This window comes from Tachyglossus aculeatus, chromosome 6 (genome assembly GCF_015852505.1).
Source record: "Tachyglossus aculeatus isolate mTacAcu1 chromosome 6, mTacAcu1.pri, whole genome shotgun sequence".
NCBI lineage: Eukaryota > Metazoa > Chordata > Mammalia > Monotremata > Tachyglossidae > Tachyglossus > Tachyglossus aculeatus.
The window spans coordinates 28,157,747-28,178,052 of NC_052071.1; the positions used below are offsets into that span (position 1 = coordinate 28,157,747).

The window sequence follows — 20,306 nt, forward strand, 5'->3', positions numbered from 1 at the left end:
AGCATAAGTAATTTTTCTGTGGCTTTTGAAGAGTTGTAATCAAATGAGTTTTAAGAGGTAGTTCTGAAAAAGTGACAGCACCTTCAGACATACTCTCAAAAGACAAACCTGGTGCAGAATGGTATTCGCCGAAGACTAAATGATCCTGGAAGGATAATACTGCGTCCGTAAAGCGTCCCTAATGCCATTTCACTGTTTCATTTTACAGACTAAGGAAACTTTTTTCCTTTTAAGTAGGGTGATGTGTTTAAGATAGGAACACTGCTGTTGCTTTACATTAACTCCAGAGATGTGTTTAGAATGTTATTTTGTGCTGGGATGCACGATACTGTGTCGCTTCCTTTACTAACTTCTCATTTGCACAAGGGAAATAAAATAATTCATTGGTTTGTCCCCACCCCCCCAGGTCTTAGCTGTAGAGACAACAGATCACTCCAACAAAGCCGTCATCATTTGTATCAAAGGAAAAACAGCCTTTCGGTTCACTGAGATTAGAGATTTTGAACAGCTGGTAGCAAAACTGAGGCTTAAGTGTGGAGCATCCTCAAGTCCACAGCATGATACTGTCAGCCCAGAGGTAATTACATAGCCAACCTCCTTCACTTTGAGCCTTTATAATTTATAACACCTTTAATTTTCTTAACTATTTACAAGTGGCTATTGTAAATGCTCCCTTCCCAGGTCATTCATTCCTTCTTTTAAATGTGATTTTATTGTTTGTCAGATACAGGTCTTAGGCTCACATGCTGAAATGCAATTTACAGTTTGCATTTAAAGGACTCAAACTGTGGTTAAGAAGAACTCTTCAAGGGTCTGAAAAAGGGCCTAATCTTACTGTAGTATTACTGTCCACTGCTGGAAAAGCTTGGTCTCAACCAAACTTTCATTATCATTGTTAACACCAATAATGTCAATTTCATTTGTTTAGCAAAACCAATTTAGAATTTATTAATCCAAAGAGAAGTAGTGATTTAAATCTTTCTTCCCCCAGGCAAACAGCTTTGGAGTCAGTCAGTGGTATGTATTGAATGCTTACTGTGTTCAGAGCACTTGGTAGAGTTGGTAGACATTATTACTACCCCCAAGGAGTTTACAATCTAGTAATTAAGTAGCTGATAAGGGAAATTGAAAAGTATGAGTATATGTACATAAGTGCTGTGGGGCTGGGGTGAGTATCAAGGGACTTAAACTGTAAGCTCCTTATGGGCAGGGAACTCTTCTGCTAATTCATCCAGTCATCGTATTTATTGTGTGCTTACTGTGTGCAGAGCACTTATTCTGTCATACTCTTCCAAGCTCGTAGTACAGTGCTGTGTACATAGTAAGCACTCAATAAATCTGATTGACTGATTATAGACCAAGTGTGTAGGCAACAGAAAGGAGAGCGAATGCGGTAGGGAAAATGAGGGCTTAGTCAAGGAAGGCCTTCCTGGAGGAGATATGATTTCATAGGGCTTTGAAGATGGGGAGAGTGGTGGTCTGTTGGTTATGAAGGGAGAGGGAGTCCCTGGCCAGATGGAGGACTTGGGCAAGGTGTCGGTGGTGAGATAGACGGATCAAGGTACAGTGAGTAAGTTGGCATTAGAGGAGGAAAGTGTGTGGGCTGGGTTGTAGGTCAGGGAGTTAAGATAGGAGTGCTTGAGTGCTTTAAAGCCTCTGTTAAGGAGTTTCTGCTTAATGTAGTGGTGGATCCTTTTACTTTGCTTTTGCTCAGCTGGGGAAGTAGAAAGTGAAAACAGCTGCAGCAGTCAGCCTCTCTCCCTCAGATGCTCCCCGATCCCCTATTACGACCCAGCCTGCACATTTCACTCCTCTGTCTCTCACCTACTTGGTGTACCTTGACCTCAACTTTCTCACCATAGATCCCGTGCCCGTCTTCGTCCTTGGGCTTGGAACTCCCTCCCTCTTCTTATATGACAGACCATCACCCTCCCCCTTTCAAAGCCTTATTAAAATCACATCTCCCTCATTTCTCCTACTCTTTCTCCCTTCTGCATCAATCTTGCACTTGGATCGTATCCTTAAGAACCCTCATCCCTACAGCGTTTATAGACATATTCATAATTTATTTTAATGATGATGGTGGCATTTATTAAGCGCTTACTGTGTGCAAAGCACTGTTCTAAGCACTGTGGAGGTTACAAGGTGATCAGGTTGTCCCACGGGGGGCTCACAGTCTTAATCCCCATTTTACAGATGAGGTAACTGAGGCACAGAGAAGTTAAATGACTTGCCCAAAGTCACACAGCGGTGACAAGCGGTGGAGCCAGGATTAGAACCCATGACCTCTGACTCCCAAGCCTGTGCTCTTTCCACTGAGCCACGCTGCTTCTCTAATGACTTTTAATGACTATCAAGCTCCTTGTGGGCACAGAATATGTCTACCAACAATGTTGTATTGCTCTCTTCCAAGCACTTAGTACACTACTCTGCACACTGTAAGCACTCAGTAAATACCATTGATTGATTGGCCTATTCTGTTTGCTGTGTCCTTAAAGGATTTTTTTTCTTTTTTGGAAAATATTCTCCCCTAAAACAAAGTAGTGGGTGGTAGTTGATTATGGATCTCAGTAGAGTACTTGTTAGTTTTCTTTTTGGAATTCTCAGCATTACAGTAAAATAAGGTAATTATCAAATAATCATCTCCTTTAGAAACAGTACGTAACCTTGACTAGAGGAATTTAGTAAAAGGTATTCCATGATATTCAAAGTTTAATGATCGGAACTGTTCTTATTTATATACTCATCTCTTTTTATTTAATCACTTAATTTCCCTTACCATCTTTTTTTGAGCCCTCATTTCTGAAAAAATATAATTAGTTGAACATACTGGAAGGAGAGCAACACTACATAATTATTCTATGTTTAAAATTATTCAGTGCCCTAAGGCAATGTGCTGTTTTTCATATTCCACTTTATTCACAGACCACCGTCAAATCTATAGGGACAATTGTATAAGCCCTGCAGTTTAAAAAATGTCACTTTAGGAAGTAAGTTTAAAAGACAAACCTCAAAAAATCACTCCCTCAGGTTAGCTCTTACTAGCTCAGAGTTGAAGAAAATCCTCTCATTTTATTATATAAATTATAGAATTCCCTTCCCAAGCTGCAAAAAAGAAAAATGCCCTCCACCCCATTCTTGATTTTCCAGTGTGGCTAGGTTGCTTGTGGTTGCTATTGCAGTAATGCCTCATAGACGTGATGGCCAGAGAGGCTGTCTGCGTGCCACCACTGCTAAATCTCACAGTTTATTCAGTTTCTGACACTCCACCTTACGTTTTATAAGGGGGGATGTGAATAGAGCTGGCAGGCGGGGAAGAATCAAACTGGGAAATCCAGAAGTGAAGCCTGGTTGGGAGCGATCAGATGGTACTTGGAGAGCTGCTGATTGTCACTTTTTTTGAATGGAAAGCACAGCTCCTAGAGAACACCAAATGTTGTCCATCCTGATCCCTGGAATTCTTGGATATGAGAATCCTAATAATTCTTTGATTTTGTCAAGTGCTTCCATTTCCAAAGCACCTTCACAGTACATAGGTTATTTTCATCCTCACAATATCCTTGCAAGGTAGAGAAAAGCAGGCATTATTATCCCCACTTGGCAGTTGGTTAAATTGAGGCATAGAGAGGATAAGTGAAATGCCCAAAGACACATAGCAGATAAGTTGTGGAACTGGAACTAGAAATCAGGTCCTCCAGTTTCTATAGTACCTTTTTCCCCTGCATGTAAACTGCCTCTCCACATGCAGGTTAGAGTCTGGGTCATCTAAATCTGCTCTTAGATGACATTAGCCACAGAAGTCTGGGTCAGAGATCAGCATACGCATAGAGAGGATAGGGCTAACATCAAGAAGCAGCTCCCATCCATATCCATATGGGGGCTGCCGTGGAGGAAACTTAACATATCTCTGTGCATTTCTACATCTCCTTAGTTATTTGGAGTTTAGGACTTGTCAGGCCAATATAACCTCCGGCCCAGTGTTCCCCTGCTATCTGACCTCTGGACAAGGAGGGATTAAGGAAACTCCAGCCAGATGAGTTTCCCATCTCCATGAGACCAAGCCCCAAACTTACCTGTATCAGTGATACTCTATGAGGACAAAGTAGTTTTATTTATTTGTTATTCAATGATCGAGGAATGTATTTTTTGATAGAGCAGTTTATTTTGGCACCTGCAGGAAAAAAATGTCTCCAATTACCTTAATTTTTTCCAATACTCATGATATGAAATGTATTTTTCTTATTGTGGTACCTAAAATACAAGAGACTGTAACATTGCTTCACTTAGGGGTTTTGAAGTGTTGATTTGATTCTGAAAGCACTGTAACTTCATTTCTCAGGTTGCCATTAGTTCGGAGACGGACAGTGCACCAGATTCCTATGAGGGCCGACTTGGGGCTGGTCAGAAAGACTGCAGCAAGACTGTGAACACAGAAGCTTTAATGACAGTATTTCATCCTCAGGATTTGGAAAATCTTGATTCTAAAATGGTAAGGAAATACATTTGAAGATTACATGACATTAAAATACTTTGCTACTCTGTATAGTTGGATGTATTTCTATTAAATTTTAGCAAAAGGACAACATTATTTTTATTACTACTGCTGGAGGCATTGACAGTCAGTACTGCCCCAGCTGGTGAAGAGAATGTTAAACATTGTATATGAAACAATTAAAAATGTCTTGGGAGCAAGCCAGAGATGGGACAGAATAAAAATAGTGATAAACACAAAGCATTCAAGTGGCTGTAGATGCATTGTGTTTTCACTTGGAGGAACAGCAGAAGGACTTAAGACACTTGCAATCTTCATATTGCTGCATCGTGTTTTAGCTCAAATAAAGCCTGAATTGTTTTGATTTGGAAAGAAGTATGATTATTTTCAATAACCTGACAACATCATGTATGCATAAAACAGCAAAAGTTCATTTTAAGTCTTCAGTTTTAAAGTTTTCAGAACTTATTCTTTCCAAGGTTAAGACTGGTAAGAGTAAGTTCTGAAAACTTTAAAATACATCTGAAACTGTCTAGATGTAACCCTTTCTACAAGGTCCATTAAATTACCTATATGTATATTTTACTGTCATTTCATTATCCAACTGAGCCTGACCTCTTATTGCTGCTTCTAAAATGTTGATTAGGAGTTGGAAAACGTACATTTTGAATTTGACCACTTCTGAAATATTTTTAAAAATAAAAACCTGGCCTAAATCACTGTAAGAAGCATTTAAGCACCAATATCTCATGTGTTCAGATTGCCACATTAGGGTAATGTCCCAGAGATAACGGTGAAAATAGAAGCATCTTTTGTTTGCGTACTTTGACACCCAGCAGTGAAGTGATATGTGAGTGTGAAAAAATGATTCAGAATGTGATTTGACTAAAAATAGGGAAATACACTTTGCTCCCTTCAATCATCTACTTGTATCTTTGCATTAATGTTCTCTCTCTCTCTCTCTCTCTCTCTCTCTCTCTCTCTCTCTCCCTCCCTCCCTCCCTCCCTCCCCCCCCACTCTGTTTTCTATTCCTTTTTTCATTCTCTTCACATGTAAGGCTTCCTCTTCACCACACTCCTATTTTATGGTAAATTCTGTTTAAAACACCTTGTTTTTTCTCTTATTGTCACATGAGATCATGCTGACTCTCCTTGTTGTTTTATAATAACCTTATTTCAAACTGGTGAATTTGATAGAATGAATTTACCTTACACAAGGGTGCCTTAACTTTATTTTACTTAGGATTGGATTGACAATCTGTTGTTCACTGTCCAAAGGACAATGTCCTTTTGCTTGTTAATATGTGGGTGTGGAACACGTTTGACTTGAGCTCTTTAATTCTAGCTGAAATGGCACGTGATTAATATGAGAGGTGTCATGAGTGGAATGTGGTTTGAGCTGCCCTGTGTCATTACCTGAAAGGTGTTCATATCCAGAATTGTCTGGGGCCACTGGCCTGGGGGAGCTAGTGGAGCTCCTGCTTCTCAAAACCCCGGAGGTGAAGTAGGAAGAGGGCAAGCCCAGTGGGAGATGGATCGGTGCAGGATGTGATCTCTGTTAGGTGGGACAGGTTGGACAGGTTGACTCAGCAGCCAGGAGGATGGGGTGACACTGAAGCAAAGATCTGAGCCTGGAGATCTCTGTTCACTGATAAGAGGGTAGAAACATGGAGGCTGGGAGCTGAGTCGCTGCTTCTGCAGACCTCATCCTTTCTCAGAAAACAGTCCTTCAATCCTAGAGGCAGGGCAGGGCAGGACTGGGCTCAATCCAGTAGCAAGGTGAAAGAAGTTTAGTGCAAGGGGACAAAGGGAGTGGGAAGTGTAGCCAAGCCCAGCAGAGGGTGAAAAAGGGAAATTGGCCTGGCAGAGGAAGGTTGGGGAAAGACTGAAGCTAGCGGCATAGCAGGATGGGGCAAAGCCTATTATTGGTGGCCCTCTGAACTGGGAAAGACTGAACCTGGTGCAGCACCAGCCTCTGGCAGCCCATGCTTGGGATGCTTTCAGCTCTGGTCACTCCAAAGCCTGAGCTATTGGCTCATGTACACTTAGGCAGATAAAGACCCCCCACACACGACGTACACCAACTGAGATACTAACACTCATCCAAACGAATATCCACACAAAAATTGGAATACAGGTACACAGGCTTTGGAAGACTCAAGCCTGAGCAGAACATTCTCTTTTGCTCTTATTCTCCATAATTCTTCCTTTAACAGCCCTGCTGTTGTTCCATTGGAAAGAGCACCACTCTGGTAATCGTGGGACCTGGGCTTGCTATTGAAGCTTTGCAGAAGTGGTGAGGGTTTCTAACCCACTTGCCACTGAGGACTTCCTGCAAGGTGGGCCATACCAGCAGGATTCCTGGAAAAACAGGTGGCCAAAGTTGTCAACAAAGACTGCAGAGGCTGCCAAGGCATTTGTCTGCCTGGGCATGGTGCCATAGCATAGCACTGGCATTATTCCATAGTCTCTTGGGCTATAAATGGGCCCTGCACAGAAATACAAACCTCACCATGTACTGCACCCTTACCCACCTACTTGTTTGATTCTGTGCCTTAATGGAAGCATGATTAGAAAGAAAAAGAGATGCAAGTGGCACTGGGCAAACCACTAATGCTAGAATCAATTCTTTTGCACATATTTTCGGTCTTGAGTTTTCAGGACTGAGGCACATCTATGGTGCCTATTTCAGACTCCACCAGTAACTCCACCTTTTCTCTCACTTAAAAATATATTTAGCAATAACCCTCATGACTGCATTTTAAATTGTAATCACAAACCTGGAGAGAGCATGGGCCTGGAAACCAGAGGACCTGGGTTCTGATTCTGGCTCTGCCACTTACCTGCTCTGTGATCTTGGGCAAGGCACTTAACTTCTCTGGGCCTCAGTTCTCCAGAAAACATTGCTACATTTCCTAGAGTGCTCAACTTTTCTGCATTGTCATCATTATCAACTGACTTTTATTAAGTTTCAAGAGGCATTCTGGCTCTCCTCTCCCCTTTGGATGATATTGTCTGCCTCCTCACAGCTCTCTCTGCCTCCAACCTCTTCCCTTTTTATTGTATACTATATCCTCCAGCTTGTATCATCATCCTAAAATGTTGCTTTGCCTTCACCTCTCTCCTTCTCCAAAACCTCCGCCTGCCCATTTCCCTTCACATTAAGCCAAAACTCCTGCCCATTTGATTTAAGGCTCTACACCAATTTTCTCTTTTTTTACATAGCTACCTCTTCACCTGCAATTCCCCAGCCTATGCTGTGTGCATTTACTGTCCTCATTTTCACTTTCACTTTCACTCTCTTCCCTCTGTGCCCTTGCTCGGGCCTTCCCCCTCCCTGCCTGGAACTCACTCCTCTTTCAAATCCACCAGACCACAAATCTCCCCATCTTTAGAGCCCTTCTGAAATCCCATGGCCTCCAGGAGGTATTTTCCAGTTAAATTTCCTTCTCCTTAGGCTATATCCTTGCAAATTATCACCTCAGCACTTAGGTACTCAAGGCCACCTGAACATGTCTATTTTCATGCCTTTCTCTTAAATGCGTAGTGATTGATTTTTACCTCTTTCCATTATTCTTGCAACTGTAAATAATTTTATTTCTGTTTTCCACCTTCTATTGTAAACTCATGTCTCCAACCTTTTTTATACCCTTCCAGGCATTTAATACAGGTGCTCTGCACACACTAGGCTCTTGAGAAATATTATTGAGTAATAAAGTCCTTTTTCTGTAACTTGATTGGATCTGACAAAAAATAAGAATGATAGAAATGTTTCATTTTTGTTATTGTTCGACTGTAAGCTCCCCGTGGGCAGGGAATGTGACTACCATCTCTGTTGTAATGAACTCTTCCAAGTGCTTAGTACAGTGCTCAATAAATTGATTGGTTGGTTGATTGACTTGATCATAGGTTATCTTAATTATCAAATAACCAACATTTTCTATTTCTATACCAAGAGATTTTCAGCTTTGGAATTTGAAAGCACTTGGTCAAATAAGTTGTTGTCAGACACTTGAGAAATGTTTGAAATTGGAAAGAGAGAGATCAAAGTTAATGATTCTCCCCAATTTTTTATATATTTGACTCCCCCGGAATAGAATGCAGGCTTCCCGACCACCTGTGTTTATGCCATTCAACCCTCTTGCTAGTACTGTTTTTAATAGTAATCTAGAATTAAAGACATGCAATGACTTCTTAATTTGTTGTAGTTGAAAGAAAAGATGAAGGAGCAGTTGTGGAACATACTCTTTGTGGAATGTGGCCGTGGAGTTAGTATGTTTCGGACAAAAAAGACTCGGGATTTGGTCGTAAGAGGGATTCCTGAGACCTTAAGGGGAGAACTGTGGCTGCTCTTTTCAGGTATTAAACACCTCTTTAGGCAAGCACACTCTTTAAGTGCTTCAGCAGATTAGTGTTCTGCTCAGATATGCACATTCTTAGCCTGTGTACACCTTTCATCAGCTGCTGTAGGAAAGGGTTATGTAGCGTCTAAGGAGAGAATGCCAGTGTCTCCATTTGAGAATCTGTTCCATCTCGTAAAATAGTTTACTCCATTCAAACATGTATTTCCTATATGACCGTGCCTTATTAAGGGAAATTTTTCACCTCGGTGTCACCTGGCGAGCTGACTGGCCCCACCTTCTGGTTCATTCTTCTCAGCCTTTTATTTAATATACTCTCTTTAGCTCCATAGAAATAGATAATGTTCAGGGGCAAAATTCTACAGTAATCATTTGTGGGAAATGCTTGCCTCATTTTTACCTTGTTAAAGTCTGTATAAAATTTTATGTAACAATGAAAATGTTTTGTTTTTTTTAAATGAGGAGAAAGTTGAGTGTATAAGTTGAGTTTTTTACCAGTTCGTGAGCAAGTTATTTTTGTGGGTAGTGCTAGAGTCTGGAATGGAGTATTTTTTTCACTTTTTGTTAGCTGTGGAGAGATCACTGAGCCTATTCTATTGGTAATGAATGAAACCTTATTTCCCCGTGTGTATCATTAAGAATTTATTGTATTCTACATTCATATGCCTTCCCCAGGGGCTGTCAATGACATGGCTTCCCACCCTGGCTATTATGCTGAAGTGGTAGAGCGATCTTTAGGCACATGTACCTTGGCAACTGATGAGATTGAGCGTGATTTACGTCGCTCCCTGCCCGAGCACCCAGCCTTCCAGAGCGATACTGGCATATCAGCCCTGAGGAGAGTTCTTACTGCCTATGCCTTCAGGAATCCCAAAATCGGATACTGCCAGGTATGCCTTTCAGGACAGCTTTTTTTTAAAGGGGGTTGAAGCGCTTTTAGGGAGTTTTTCCCTCCCCGCCAAGTCAGGGAAACTATTGCCGTTCCATTCTAACTGTAGAAGTTGTTACACAGCTCTTTAACTTCCACCTACGGTCAACATTTTGAGAAGAATCAGTAAGCATTTTGTGGATTCAGCGAGGCCATTGAATGTTTTAAGAACACCCTGGAACTTTAGCAAATGATCAACCCATACCAATTTGGTAACCATATGAGGACACATTCAACAAGCATATGTTGACACTGTTCACATTTCTGGTAAACAAGTTTGACAATATAAAACCAGTTTAATTACTGTTCAGTAGTGCCAGAGGGTTATGTGTGCATACTTGTGGTATTCCTAACACACAGTTCTGACAGCCTAAGCCTCCTGTTGTCACCTGCCAATCACTCACCTCAGGGAAACTGTGAGCTTAATTTTTGTTGAAGCGATGTTTTTATGTTTAACTTTTTCAGGTGTCAAGTTAAAAGCTTGAACTGCCATTTAGGAGTAAACTGATTATACACATCTCTACAAGGAAAGGATTTTGATTTTTTTTCAGGGTTTTTTTTTGTTTGCTTTGGGGTTTGAAAATTGTTTTTGACTCAAATCGCAGGGACTATTTTACCAGTGGTAACAAACCAATGCTTAAAGAAAAGCAAGCATAGGTGCTGTTTGAGCCATGCTCCATCCTCTCACCGCAGAGCCTGCTCGTGATCTCTAACATCAGTGTTTCTGCTTTTTGACAGATAGGAATTTGTGTTTCTCCAGCCCACAGATATGCTGCTATCCAGTCTATAGGTAGACTGTCAGGATGGAGGGGAGAATAGTGAACATTCTTCAGAAGTCCCAGGCAATCAGAGGAGGCTCCTAGCCAATCAAGAAACATATGAATGAGTTTTCCAACACCTAGTTAAAATCCACCTCCATTTATATATAAAGAAAAAAAGTTTGGTACTCTCATTTTGTATGATTGGGAGCAAGCCTGGAAATGTCTGAGCTGATCAGAAGCATGTAGGTAGGTTTGGAGGGGAGGGAGCAAATGTTAGTTTTGGACTGGCAGACAGAGAGTGTGTGTGTGTGTGTGTGTGTGTGTGTGTGTGTGTGTGTGTGTGTGTGTGTGTAGATGCTCAATCTCTTAGGTGGCTCTATTTCCATTTAGTTCACTGGAAGAGGGAATTTACAGACCCAAGGAGTTAATGCTCTTCCAACAAAGCAAGACTCATAATTACCTTCATATTACTCCAGATGTTTGGGGGCAAAAATTTCTAGAACAACAAGCTGCCCTAGAACCAAATAAACATGGTACATGAGTGGAAAGTGGATGCTACCCAGTTCTTATTTACATGAATGTAATTAAGACTTCTGTCTTTGTGTCCCGTAAATATTTTCTTGATTCCTAGGCGATGAACATTTTGACATCTGTGTTACTTCTGTATGCTAAAGAGGAAGAAGCCTTCTGGCTACTGGTGGCCGTGTGCGAAAGAATGTTGCCTGATTATTTTAATCGACGAATTATTGGTAAAAACGTCTTAAATATCACAGATAAGAACCTTCTTGCAAATTTAGCCACTTAATAATACCATTCCTTGAATCACAAACAGAAGGGGACAGACTACTCTGGCAACAGAACATTCTTGGGTTAGTTAAGTAGTGCTGTGAGGGAGACAGTGTGAAACAAAAGACAGGCTTTATTGTTCATTTGCCATAAAGATTAGGTAAAAGTTTCATTTTTAAAGAAATCCTGAGTATGTTTCTCAGTCCAGTGGCATTTTAAAACCAACCTCTGAACTGTTGAGGCATTGCTGTTCTGAATTGCCAGATTTGTTGGCCCATTTTGCCCTCAATCCTGTTATTTAGGTAGACTTAGCAAAAAAACAATCACTTGACAATCACTCAGTAGTCTTCACTGAGCACCTACTGGGGACAGAGTTCTGTACTATCAGCATTTGGGAAAGTGCCATAGAATTAGTAGAAACTGGTCATTGTTAAGTAGAAATTTTTTTTTCTATTTGGAGGCAACATAATGGTAGTAGAATTAAGAAGAGGCATCTTCTGGCCCGTTGTCATTTTCTCAAATAGATAATATGGGGGTTTGGAACTAGGTACTCGGCAGGAAGAAAGTGTCATTCTCCCAGTGTATAATGACCTTAAAATCTTAGGACAGATTTAGAGCTGTTTTAACGGATGCATAGGATGACTTCAGATTTGTGAGGTACATTGAATATATCGTGATATAAGATTTAATGTAGCTTAATGTCCTTGTGAAGCATTTGGATTTCTAGACCTCGAATGCAGTCATGTTGATTTTCTGCAGGTGCCTTGGTGGATCAAGCCGTCTTTGAGGAACTTATCAGGGATCACCTTCCTCAGTTGACTGAGCACATGATTGATATGACCTTCTTTTCTTCAGTCTCTCTGTCCTGGTTTCTCACCCTTTTTATCAGTGTGTTGCCTATTGAAAGTGCAGTCAATGTTGTAGACTGCTTCTTCTATGATGGAATAAAGGCCATTTTGCAGCTGGGTTTGGCAGTGCTTGACTACAATATGGACAAGCTGTTGACTTGTAAAGATGATGCCGAAGCGGTGACCATTTTAAACAGGTACCAGTTAGTACCTTCAAAATCCTTAAATATTACATTCGCAGTAGCTCTTGTTTTAAAATGAATAAGCACCTTTTGACAATATGGTATACTATCTTTTGCAACAATTCGCTCCCTCCCAGCTCATCCTTAGTCTTTCTTTCCTGAAATGCCCAATTAGTAGGATCGGGGGAAAGGAGACATTCTGGGGTCCCAGCCCGGGCTCACCTGGTCAGATGTCTGAGTCCTGGCTCCATCTAATTGCTCCAAACCAGGTAGAGCCAGCTTGGTTTGAACCATTATCTCTCCTCCACTCCTAGATCTCTAGCTAATCTCTGGCGGGGATGCCATTTCCCCTTTTAAATTATTATTATTATTATTATTATTGTCATTATTATAGTATTTCTGAAGTGTTTTACTATGTGGCAAGCATTGTCCTAAGTCCTGTGGTAGATACAACTTAATCAAGTTGGACACAGTGCCTGTAACACATGGGGCTCACAGTCTCAGTAGGAGGGAGGATAGGCATTTAATCCCCATTGTACAGATGAGGAAACTGAGTCACAGAGACTTTGTGACTTGCCCAAGGTCACACGGCAGGCAGGTGGCAGAACAGGGATTAGAACCCAGGTCCTCCTGACCCCCAGGCCCATACTCTATCCATTAAGCCACACTGCTTCTCAAGCGTAGACTTGCAGAGACTATTCTCATACCACATTTGCATCCCCCCGCCTTACCTCCTTCCCGTCCCCAGAGCGCCTGTATATACGTATATATGTTTGTACGTATTTATTACTGTATTTATTTTACTTGTACATATTTATTCTATTTATTTTTTGTTAATATGTTTTGTTTTGTTGTCTGTCTCCCCCTTCTAGACTGTGAGCCCGCTGTTGGGTAGCGCTTAGTACAGTGCTCTGCACACAGTAAGCAGTCAATAAATACGATTGAATGAATGAATGAATGTAGCTGTAGTTAGATTTTCATGATTAATCAACAAAGACACAAACTTCTAGTGATTAGGAATGGAAATTCTAATGCAAAGAATCCATTGAGCCTAGGAGTGACTTTCAATTCTGGAATTGTTTTATTGATAAACATTTAGAGGGATGCTCCCTAGTCCTGTTTTATGGCTTTGGATCTCTGTAAAATGAAAAATGTTGAGTGTGGATTATTTTGACTTTAATAGTTGTTATTCTCTTACGTTTTGAATGAATTCTTTTCGTACAGGTTTTTTGACAATGTCACGAACAAGGATAGTCCATTGCCTTCAACTGTTCAGCAGGGTTCAAACACGAGTGATGCCAAAAGTTCTCACACTAAAGTGGATGTTACAGATTTGATCAGAGAGTCCAATGAAGTAAGTGAATTATAACTGCTTTTGTTCAAGACTATAAGCTCCTTGTGGGCAGGGAGCGTGTCTGCCGGCTCAGTTGTATTGTACTCTTCCAAGCACTTAGCACAGTGCTTTGCACACAGTAAATGCTCAATAATTACCATTGACTGATGGATTTGATTGAATTGGACATTTTCTTGTTTGTTACACTCAGAAAAAGACTCCACTGCTAAGTGGCCTTTTCTTTCACCCCCATGCAAATAGAACAATTCTTCATTTAATTAACAACAGAAAACTACATAGACCATCTCATTCTCCTCTCAACATTCCCAAATATGAAGGGGCAGTTATTATTCCCAGTCTGCAGTTAACGATCCACACGTTAAAAAGGAAATAGACGTTAACTCTTGGTTTGGGAGCAGTGTTTATAGTGTTGGGTGCTAGACTTTGTCCTCTTCTGGGCCTCATTCACTGTTTGAGGACTGGGTCAACATAAGCCTTTCCCTTCCTGATTGTTGCCAGTCAGGCTGGTCTCTTTGCCACTGGGAAATATTTGGGTTCTCAGGAAGCAGGGTACTCTACTAATCCAAAGAAGTATTGGAGTCTTTTAATTATAGTTTTTCCATTGGAGGAGATGGGGTAAGGATTTGACAAAAACAGTATAACTAAAAGTAAAACACAGCATAACTAAATCTGTAATTGAAAGTTCTGGGAAACGTGTTTTTACTGAAAAAAGGCACTATGCCAGTCCTTCTTGTAAAATAATCATGGGAGACTGTTGCCACCCTCCAGGAGCAAGAATCAAAAGAGATAGTAATGGAGATGCTCCCTGTTGACTCCACTGGGAGCTCTACCCCCTTCCCTCCCCAGACTCTTTTTTTTAATGGTGTTTTTTAAGCACTAACTATATGCTGGGCACTATAGTAAGTGCTGTATTAACTTACTACAGTAAGTACTAAGTATTAAGTACTACATATCTATTCTATTAATTTTAGTTTGTTAGTATGTTTGGTTTTGTTCTCTGTCTCCCCCTTCTAGACTGTGAGCCCGCTGTTCGGTAGGGACTGTCTCTATATGTTGCTGACTTGTACTTCCCAAGCGCTTAGTACAGTGCTCTGCACACAGTAAGCGCTCAATAAATACGATTGATTGATTGATCAAGCCCTGATTTGAGTTGTCACACAGAATGAGGTTATTGAAAACAAGCTTATTTTTTAAAAGATATTATTCTAATCCTTCTGCATAGGCCTCTTACTCTGTTCCTATAATCAACCGAGCACTTACTGTGTGCAGAGTACTGTACTAAGCACTTGGGAGAGTACAATATAACAATAAGCAGACACATTCCCAGCCCACAACAAACTTACAGTCTAGACAGACTTACAGTTTAGAGCCCTGCACACAGTAAGGGCTCAAATGAGATTGAACAGTCACGTATACAATATAATCAGGTTGGACACCACTAACTCCTCACTCCACCACTAATCTCCTCACTGTGCCTCGCTCTCGCCTGTCCCGCCATCGACCCCCGGCCCACGTCATCCCCCGGGCCTGGAATGCCCTCCCTCTGCCCATCCGCCAGGCTGGCTCTCTTCCTCCCTTCAAGGCCCTGCTGAGAGCTCACCTCCTCCAGGAGGCCTTCCCAGACTGAGCCCCTTCTTTCCTCTCCCCCTCGTCCCCCTCTCCATCCCCCCGTCTTACCTCCTTCCCTTCCCCACAGCACCTGTATATATGTATATATGGTTGTACATATTTATTACTCTATTTATTTATTTATTTATTTATTTATTTATTTTACTTGTACATTTCTATCCTACTTATTTTATTTTGTTGGTATGTTTGGTTCTGTTCTCTGTCTCCCCCTTTTAGACTGTGAGCCCACTGTTGGGTAGGGACTATCTCTATGTGATGCCAATTTGTACTTCCCAAGCGCTTAGTACAGTGCTCTGCACATAGTAAGCGCTCAATAAATACGATTGATTGACTGATTGATTGACACAGTTTTTTCCCACATGGGGCTCACAGTCTGAGTAAGGTTTAATCCCCATTTATACAGATGAGGCCTGGAGAAGTTAAGTGACTTGCAAGTCATACAGTTCTCGGACTCTGAGGCTGGTGCTCTTTCAACTAGGCTGTGCTGTTTCTACCCAAGTCCTAATGTAAATCATCATGATATGGTCTTCCGATACGCAGCACAGCGAATGCAGTGATTATATAAGTATTGTATTTTTATTCAAATTACCCACTGTGAAATTATTTCATCTAGAAATATGGTGATATTCGATACGAGGATGTACATAGCATGCGCTGCCGAAATAGGCTTTATGTGATACAAACCTTGGAGGATACTACAAAGCAAAATGTGGTGAGTACACAATAGTTTCTTTGATACAGTCATCTTAAGGGGAGAGTAGCTCTTTTCTGGCTGTTATGTAAACCCCTTAAGAGCTATCAGGGCCTGTACACTCGGCTTTTCACTGCACTATTTGGCTCGAGTACTATGAGCAATTAAGTAATGTCCTGCTGATAATACAAGCCTATTTGGGCTTGGCAGACTATCTTATTGGCCCATTCCCATGGCATCGAAATGGCTCGGTAATATAGCCCCAAGTTTTCCTTAGCCAGAGGTTTTGCAAGAATGCATTCCTCAGGTTATAGGGGAATGGGTGTGTAAGTGAAAACTAAAATTTCTCAAGTTAAGGAATACGTTATGATGGGCCCCAAAAGTTTAGGTTTTAAGATTTGAGAGGATTGAGAGAGTTAATCATCAGTTTGTTTTTTTTTTCCAAGCTACGGGTTGTGTCACAAGATGTAAAATTCAGTCCTCGTGATCTGGAAGAACTTTATGACCTGTTTAAGGTAACCTTTTTTACTTGAACTTTTCATTTGAATGTGATAGACATCGAACAGAATTTTAGCACCATCATAAGCTCAGTTTTAAAAATAAGCCTACTTGTAAAAACACTTTTACAATCCATTGTGTAAATTGAGACATCTCCTAACGTTATTTCTGCTCTAATTCCTTTCATTTTCTTTACAGAAAGAACATTTTTATTCTTGTTACTGGAGTTTAAATAGTCCAGTATTGAAGCATCACGACTCAAGTCTGCCATATTTAGAGCAGTATCAAATTGATTGCCTTCAGTTTAGAGTCTTGTATCACCTCTTGAGCCCCTGGTCTTATTCTGCAAACAGGGATTCTCTAGCTTTATGGACATTCAGATTGCTGGATGAAAACTCTGACTTCCTTATAAACTTCAAAGAATTCTCCTGTGCTTTAGGTAGGAGACTCCTACTACAGTTCTTTGAATTCTTTTGTCAGACAGGGTAATGGAATCCCCATAATTATTATTAATAACCCCTTAATTAAAATTACTCCCTCTATTATTGTCCATATGGCTAACTTCAGATATAATGGATTATTTATTCATTAGAAACTGTTCTTGCACATTGGCTTGATTATTTTAATTCTCTGAATTTACTCATCAAAATGAATAGCATTTGTTGAGCACCTACTGCGTGCAGAACACTGCTAAATACTTCAGAGATATCAGTAGGATTTAGTCTAGCAGGAAGCTCTTCTTTGGCCCAATGTTTTTTGAGTCTGTGAGCTTAAATTAAGTATTTTGATCATGTTCAATTACCTTATATTTAACAGATATAATGTATAATGGAAGTTTTACTGAAAAGCTTAAGCTTCTCTTTAAGCTGCATATACCTCCAGGTAAGATTTTTGATTGAAATGGAATTGGAAAACCTTTAAATGCTGTAAGAGTTTTCTCGCTTTGTCATTAGATATTTCATTGATCCTATTATTTTATGTTTTCTGCTTATTCATGCATGCAACCCTTTGATTTTGGTGGCTACTGTCAAAATAATCAGGCAGAATCATTCACACGCCTATTGAGCATTTTTATTTTCATGCATTTTATTAAAAAACTTGATTATTTGATATAGATTCACTGTAAAACTATTTACCCTAATTAATCACATAAATATCGTGTTGGCCCCCAAAGTAGCTATAACCAAATATTCTTTGAGACCCACTGGCTGGCCTTTTTCTGAGCTAGTCTTCTCATTTTCTACTTCATTTGCATGTCCCTATATGAGAGGACTTCAGAATCTTTTCAAAGCACAGTAGTAAAGGAACACCTATATGCACTGTGTACATATGTGTACTGTGACACTGTATACTGTCCCACAGAACAGTAGCTCATGTTTATGGATGGAGGGAATAGCTGAAATTGCAAAGTCTTGCTACTGAGGACTTCTGTAACTGAAAAATCAAATAGCAATTAATACATTTTGTGTGAAGGGTCCAGCAAAACTAGATTGCTTCAATTAGTGGTATTTATTGAGAGCTTACTGTGTACAGAGCACTGTAATAATAATAATAATAATAATGGCATTTATTAAGCACTTACTATGTGCAAGGCACTGTTCTAAGTGCTGGGGTAGATACAAGGTGATCAGGTTGTCCCACATGGGGCTGTCTTCATCCCCATTTTACAGATGAGGGAACTGAGGCACAGAGAAGTGAAATGACTTACCCAAAGTCACACAGCCGATAAGTGGCGGAGCTGGGATCTGAACCCATGACTTCTTACTCCAAAGCGTGGGCTCTTTCCACAGAGCCATGCTGCTTCTCTAATCACTTAGTAGAGTAAAATATAACGGAGTTGGTAGACACATTCCCTGCCCCACCAAGCTTGTATCCTGAGTGAAGTCTCTATATCTGCCTGTAAGACATTTTGAGCATGGTTGCACAGCACTGACTGTGTGAGCTGATAGTGTGGACTTAACCCGACCCCCACCAATTACAGGTTTATAGCTGTCAGGGGCCAATGGGTCATAGGTTGACTTGGGTGTGTGAGTGATAGCACCACTGCCACAATGCTTGCCCAAGGGCACACCCTGCTGGACCTGGTCTTAGGTGGGATTCTGCCATATGTTGCACAGTAAAACTTGGTTTCTATTGTGTGTGTCTAGCTTTCACTGAAGTGGAATCTCAAAGTCCTTCCAAAGGAACTGAACTTTCAAAAGAAGAACTGATTCACTTCAGTCAGCTCCATGGTAAGCACCAGCTGAAGCCACTTTGGGAGTTGAGGATCCTCTCACCATGTAAAGTGAGGTTGTAAGAAAGTTTTGAAAATGCTTTAGAAAGGTTTGAGATTAGGTGAGCCTAAATTGAAAGATGAATTTGGAATGGAATCCCGGTACTTCATTATATTTGGGATTGAAAATGTTTGTAAAGGTGACATTTAAAGCTTTTGTCATATAAAAACAAAAATTCAAGTTTGCGTCTTTCCTGCAGTTTCCTCATCTGCAGATGACCACGGATCAGACTCTATGCAGAAGAGCCCAGAGAAAGGTAATGCCTTCTAATCAGTTAAGTTCGGTGCTTAAACCACTGTGTGAGAAGAAGCTGCGGGAATTATGGAAGGAAAACTTTGTTTCTGTTTTACCCTCTGCATACAAAATCCTCTCCTGCTTATAGAATCCTCTGCAAAACAGAGTCTATGAATTCCCTAGATCATCAAGTGTGCAACTCAGTTTTCTTAAAGATCCTGAATATTCATAACTGAACTCACATAAAACCTGTGGTTTAATGGCTTTTAAGTGACTAAAGTACACACAGCCAATTGCAGAGCACTGCACTAAGCCCTAGGGAAGTACAAATCAGCAACATATACAGACAGTCCCTGTTTCCAAAACAGGTCTGTCCGTCTGCTGTCCCCTTCACCCCCCCCTCCACCCCAAAAAAAGCCACTCTAGACTTTGGTGATTTGATATAAAAGTACAGATACCAAAACTCAACTCCCAGAGTCTGTGAAACATATTTTAATAGTAAAACCATTGGCTTTAAGGCAGTCAGTGAGCTCTCTCTTTCTTACAACCCAGCCCACACACTTTACTCACTGTAAATCAATCTCATCTGTCCTGCCACTGGCCTGGAACACCCTCCTTCGTCTGTCAATACTTAGTGCTTGACACACAGTAGGCACTTAAATACCATCCAGCAGACCGTAACTCTCCTTTCTTTCAGAGCCCTCCTAAAATCACATCTCCAAGAGGATTTCCCTGACTTACCTCCCATTTCCTCACCCTATTCACCCTCCCTTTTGCACTTGGGTGTGTGCAAAAGCACTTAAGCACTTTGACTCACCCTAACTCCAGCTCCACAGTACATACATGTCTTTATATTCTGCCATTTCCCTTATATTTTGTTGTCTGTCTCTCCCTCTTCACCATAAAGTCTTTGAGGGCAGGGATCTTATCTACCAATTCTACAGTATTGTACTCTCCCAAATGCTTAGGTCAGTGCTCTGTGGGCACAGTAAGCACTCAGTCAATAACACTGATTGAAAGGTTCTTTTTCAGAATTCTGAAAGTGCAAGAAGGGACTGTTCATTTAAATGGTTTTATCCCCCTGCTTTAGGTAAAGGAAAGGTTGATATTCAGGCTTATCTCAAGCAGTGGCAAGATGAGCTTCTCAAAAAAGAAGAAAACATCAAGGATTTACCCCGAATGGACCAGGTAAACAATACTTTGAGGGTGTGTTCCCAGTATATGTGGGTAAACAGACTCCTAAAAACAGATTCCATTTAGGATGTAGTA

The 20,306-nt window shown here is 40.8% G+C and overlaps 1 protein-coding gene across 1 annotated transcript in view; it reads left to right on the forward strand.

The window, feature by feature from the left end:
* Positions 1-20,306, forward strand: part of TBC1D8B (TBC1 domain family member 8B) — a 50,469-nt gene that overhangs the window by 24,910 nt on the left and 5,253 nt on the right. The window contains exons 7-20 of the mRNA XM_038747673.1: positions 407-577; positions 4,340-4,489; positions 8,701-8,851; positions 9,529-9,743; positions 11,174-11,291; positions 12,088-12,373; positions 13,583-13,712; positions 15,955-16,053; positions 16,479-16,547; positions 16,729-16,969; positions 17,347-17,412; positions 18,678-18,761; positions 19,003-19,059; positions 20,128-20,225. Of these exons, the coding sequence (XP_038603601.1) occupies positions 407-577; positions 4,340-4,489; positions 8,701-8,851; positions 9,529-9,743; positions 11,174-11,291; positions 12,088-12,373; positions 13,583-13,712; positions 15,955-16,053; positions 16,479-16,547; positions 16,729-16,969; positions 17,347-17,412; positions 18,678-18,761; positions 19,003-19,059; positions 20,128-20,225 (1,935 nt within the window). The remainder of the gene's footprint in view (positions 1-406; positions 578-4,339; positions 4,490-8,700; positions 8,852-9,528; positions 9,744-11,173; positions 11,292-12,087; positions 12,374-13,582; positions 13,713-15,954; positions 16,054-16,478; positions 16,548-16,728; positions 16,970-17,346; positions 17,413-18,677; positions 18,762-19,002; positions 19,060-20,127; positions 20,226-20,306) is intronic.